Raw genomic sequence first — 5,388 nt, forward strand, 5'->3', positions numbered from 1 at the left:
GTCACATTTATCTTCCCTGAGCTCAAGCATGTGAAAGTCAGTGGCGAGAGTCACCCTCCACACCATTTATCTGAGACACATCTCAGGGTAGATTAGAGGCTCTCTGGACATGCTTCCTCTCTTCTCAGACAGAATGTAGACAAGGGCACAGACAGGCTAGCTAACTTTTAACAAGCTAATCCTACTCTCAGAGGGAAATCCAAATTCACCATTATCACTTAATGAGTGTCCAGTGAAGCCATATGAAATGGGCTTATTATCTGTGTCTCTCCCTAGTGGAGGTCTTATCCGTAAGACAAAACAACTGTCACTAATTAGCACATCCAGTAGTAATTTCAGCAAAAGGCTGAGGATTGAATGGGTCTGGAGGATGAGCTGGCCTCACCTTCACCTGCTCTTTCAGAGAAGAATGGAGTTGCATAGATGGGGAAGCTTTGCGGTATTACTGTATGTCTGCTGTGATTATATGCTGAAGCTTAGTTGAAGAGCTTTGCCTGCAATACCTTGTGCAAGCTTTGACCTTAAAGTAAATAAATGCTAAAGCTGTGACCTGTACTATTGTAGCAGCCAGTGACCAGTGTGCTCCTTTTTCCATTTCAGACACTGCTTTACAGCATCTTGCAGAGCTAAGAAAACTAGACATATCGTGTAACAAAGAGGTTGGTGGTGGCTTTAAAGACTCAACAGCTCATTTGGCCTGCTTGAAAAATCTCGAAGTCCTTGATATTCACCAGTGCTGTGTAACAGAAGAGGACATGACCGTTTTGTGTAAGGACATGTTGAGGAAATCCATTAAGGATCTAGGTTTTGACTTCTGAAAATATCTCAAAGGCGTAAGAGATTCTGCCTAACCTAGTCTAGCAGATCTCAGTACTTTTCTCATTAGGCAGTTCTGGAAGTGCAGTGTGGAGGATAGTTTTCTTGATCAATATGAAATGGTTTCTTTTTCTGAATCAAAGGAAAATCTCATACTGTCTGATCCCATGTGGAACTAAGGACCTGAATCCACAATGATTCAGACCAGCGATGGGAATGTAGAAACTGCCACCAAGCACTGCTTTTTTTGATAGTAATTTTGGAAATATCCAGGGACAGTTGCCCTACTGGTATAAATTGGCATGGATCCAAGGTGCTTGTGTGCATGTAACTGTAACTGCCTAAAATTCACTTAGTGAACTGTACGTTGAGTAGAGGGTGATGTTAGGAGATCTTGCATTGCTGCTGCTGTGTGCTTTATAGAAAAGCTACCCAGGTTGAATTGATCCAACCCATAAATATTATTAGGAAGAAAAAGACATTTCCCATTCAATCAGTGAGACAGTTTATTTTTCTATGTGCATTTTCACAACTTTTTGACATTGATTTTTACTCTTTAGAAAAACAACAACAACAAAAAATCCCATGACTCAAAGCCGATATTGCCCACATCCTATTTTCCGTGATAAAGAAGATAATTTGAAAAGCTTCTGATGAAGCATTGGGAAATATTAACTATTAGTAATAGCAATCATGATTTATTTTTAATTTATTGACTAATAGAGAATAATAACATTAATATAAAGGAGTTTCAGTTAGCAGTGAAGACATTTGGAAATAACTCCCATCTCATTTAATGTTAAATTCCCTACTTCTCCTAGAAAATTTCAACAAAAAGCCATGTTCTGACAACCTTGCACACAGTATGTAATACCTAATTTCATAAACATTCCTACTGAAAAGGACAAGGCTATTTATGGACTAAAACATTACTCACCATGAATTTGAGTGTCAAAACTTGGCCTTGACTTTTGGATTGATTTATAAAGAAAAGAAATGATGTCAGGCGATATATACAAGTATACATATTTGTTCTGGATCGGTGACTATCTAATAAATATTTTCTGTTTTCATAGCCCAGGTGATACCTTTACTCTCCAGTCTTCAAGAACTGAATTTATCCTCGAATAAAAATGTAGGAGTCTCATCTGAGCCTCTTCTGGGCAGGCTCAGGTTTTTACCGAAGTTGAAATCTGTGGCCATCAGCAATTGTGGTTTAGGTGAAGAGTCATTTTCATCACTAGGTAGGAGTGTTTTTTTAAAGTGTGTCTATTCTCTGTATATCCTTGTGGGACAAAGCACTTCGTTCTCCTGTGGCTGAACTCCAAAGATCATGGTTACATTATACCACAAGTCCTGAGTGAAAAACCCTGTGATGAAACTAGTGCTTCATGGAACCTGGTTGCAAGGGAAGACCACTGCATGTCTTCCCCTGTTATACCTGACTGAATGAAGTCCTTTTAGTCCTTTGTCTGATAGCGAGCTTTCGTACACTCACTACTTTTGGAAGAGAAAGGAAAACATGATTTCGTTTTATGCTGTAATTATAGATGATTGTAACACTGCATTTGTAGTTTAGTGAGATAAAGTTTTGACTGAAGGTCTTTCACCTCACTGCCGGTGTAAGTTTCAGTAGAAACTTTCTGGAATAGAGTTAAGCATGGGGCAATGGAGGAACTGAGGTGATGACTGCAGTAGTAGAAAAGGTATTGCAGAAGCCATGAAGAAAAGTCTGATCTAACACAGGACATGTAAATTCAGCCTCTTTTGCCTACTTATGGCAAATCTCAGTGGATTAGCAGCTACGCTGTCCCTTTGATAGGTATTCCATATGGCACATGAAATCTAAGTACAGAGGGATCTGTTAATGACTGTGTATTGTGCACTTACAATATATTTTGTACTGTTTACTAGTGACATGGAAACCTGTAGTAAAACTTGACTGCCTTCAGTAGAAGCAGTAGCAATCTCAACTGGTCTGAGGTCCCTGCAGGAAGAGTACTGTGTTTATATCATTACAATTATGTAAGAGTGATCTCATGGAAGTTGGTGTTGTCAAAAGATGCAGAGCATTTCACCTTGCATATTGAGTTCACAGCAAAAAATTGCTGTCTTTAAATTGACATAAAGTGTTTTAAAAACAAGCTGTTAAATTAAAATGACTTCAGTGGGACAAGGTCAAGCCAATAACATAAACGGAAACAGAAGAAACCCCCTCCACAGAGTCCTTAAAGATTCTATAGGCAGGTCCTTCTTATATTCTTGTGTCTGAATTTTATTAGGATAAAGTAAGTCATTCTAAGCACATGTAGCCAGCCTGTTAGGAGCCTATTTACAGGTGAATTGCCGGTGAGGTGTCTATTGAGGCCATGTTGTTTTCTCTTAGTAAGCAGAAGTTGCTGGTCTTAATCTTTTCAGCTGAGGCTGCCCTTCACCTTCCTGAACTGGAGATATTAGACCTTTCTTGGAATAAGTGCGTTGGTGGGAACCTAAAGCTGCTTTTGGGAGCACTAAAGCTTGCAACAGAGATTCAAGTGTTAAGACTGAGCAGCTGTAACTTGGTGGCTGAAGATTTGGCACTTCTAAGTAAGTATAATGTGGTATTTACTAGCAGTCAAGGAGCCAGGGCATTTAGACCACAATTCGGAAGGGACTTGTTCCATGCACTGAGCACATTTTTGCATAAATCAAATGAAAAGATGGAAAATACAGCAGTATTTTTCCCAGAAAGGGTTTTCATTTTGCTGGAGACTGTGCGTCCTGTACATGTACAGTGCAAAAGCTGAAAAAGATAAAATGTGAAGAATCTTCTAGCAGTTTTATCTATTAATACAAAAAGGCAGCACTTGGAAAACGTAGGGTTTTTATATCAGATATTTAAAGCTGCCTCTGAGGAGTTTTATTTTGCTCAGTTGCTGGGTTTGGGTTCAGTAATTTATAGAAAATGTACGTACTGACAGTCAGTAATACAGGCACCACCAGCTCTCAGTCCATGAGGTGTGTTTCTGGAGTCAAACTATTGTGGGAGAGTTAAAACAGAAATATTTTTGCCCACCTCATAGCAGCTGCTCAGAAATACTGGAAAATGGGAACCCGATGAAGGAATAAATCTTAGGATCCTTTTAAAAACCTGTTTATTTTATAATCATTCTTGTGATTCTGTGGGCCTGGCTCATGGGTTTTGAGTGTCTGAGATTGACAATAGCTGTGTGACAGCTATTAAGGCCCTGTAATCTGAAGGCTGGTGACATGAAGCCTGAATATTTTTGACTTTACAAACATCACCCTTTGATGGGTGTCTTCTTTGCCAATCGTACATTAAGGATCCCAGTTCCCTCTAGGGTATATTAGGCCCATTACCCTCCCACAGTGAGAGGTGGCTCAAAACCTCATCTAGTTTTGCGTTTCTCTTTCTAAATCTCCCTGTAAAGCCTGTCTGCCTATTTTAGTTGTCACTTGATATAACCTCCGTCCAACTGACTCAAAGATTTTCAGGCTACTATATGGTTTTAACCTGATAATTCTGTCCCTTTTGAATTGCCTATGTTTTAAATGTTGTACACTCCTTCAGCTATAATAAAATAGTCTTTCCGAGATCAACAGCAAGTGATTTTATGTTGCTGAGGAGTTGAATCTTGCTATTTGACTGCTGAAAGGCCTTAAACAATATGGTATTAAAATACTACTTTTCTTACTTAAAAACTTTTAAAGCAGTTGCCAGGATGTATTAATTGTGTTTGTGTCTCATTTCTTGCAGCATTACTGACGCAGAATGGCCATCTACCCAGATTACGGAAGCTGGATTTGAGTTATAATAACAACATCTCTGATGAAGGGTGGGTTGTTTTCTGTCAAGGCTTAGCAGTATTCAAAGAACTCTCAGAGCTGGATGTCAGTCTTCGCCCATCGTCCTGCCGTGACTGTGGAATATGGTTCAGTGAGTTGTTAGCAGCACTGACAAAGCTGCCTGCCTTGGCAGAGCTGGGGATGAAAAGATGGGTCCTTTCAGAATCGCAGCGGAAACAACTGGAAAGCTTTAATCAAGACAACAAAAGAAACATTCGTTTTGACTGTTGATGGAGTTTGAAGGTTTCTGGAAGGCCTTTCACAAGCAGGACACGAACCAAGTATTATGTGTCTCTGATATAGAAGACCGCCCAGTTTTTAGTAATCTTGTCTCATGAGAGCTCTTGAAATACTTCCACAATTACAGAAAACTGTTATTTAACCTTCTGCATGCATAGATCAGTCAATTTAATAACATATTCTTTCAGATTCTCTGGGCCGTGCTTACACTACTGTATACGCTTAATCTTTGTGTTGTGAATACTGCAATGACTACTGTCAAAAGAGCAATGATGATTTCAGATGGACACACTGCAGGTTTGGCAACGGATGGAAATGGCTGGGGTGTGTGCTAACGCAGGTGGGTGGGCAGTGTGAATGTGGCCTTGTATATATAAGGAAGATGCCTCTAATGTGAAAATACTTGAAACCTCTATATTTTAAATGTTAGTTTCTTCTCCCCCAAAATTTTTGCTTCTTTGTGAATGCATTAAATCTGTATAATTG

General features: G+C 39.4%; 1 protein-coding gene across 1 annotated transcript in view; it reads left to right on the forward strand.

The window, feature by feature from the left end:
- Positions 1-5,050, forward strand: part of LRRC31 (leucine rich repeat containing 31) — a 12,857-nt gene extending 7,807 nt beyond the window's left edge. Inside the window, exons 7-10 of the mRNA XM_009701820.1 lie at positions 601-768; positions 1,893-2,060; positions 3,235-3,402; positions 4,574-5,050. Coding sequence (XP_009700122.1) covers positions 601-768; positions 1,893-2,060; positions 3,235-3,402; positions 4,574-4,893 — 824 coding nt within the window. The 3' untranslated portion in view covers positions 4,894-5,050. The remainder of the gene's footprint in view (positions 1-600; positions 769-1,892; positions 2,061-3,234; positions 3,403-4,573) is intronic.
- The last annotated feature ends 338 nt before the right edge of the window (positions 5,051-5,388 follow it).

This window comes from Cariama cristata, unplaced genomic scaffold, assembly GCF_000690535.1.
Source record: "Cariama cristata isolate BGI_N322 unplaced genomic scaffold, ASM69053v1 scaffold36356, whole genome shotgun sequence".
NCBI lineage: Eukaryota > Metazoa > Chordata > Aves > Cariamiformes > Cariamidae > Cariama > Cariama cristata.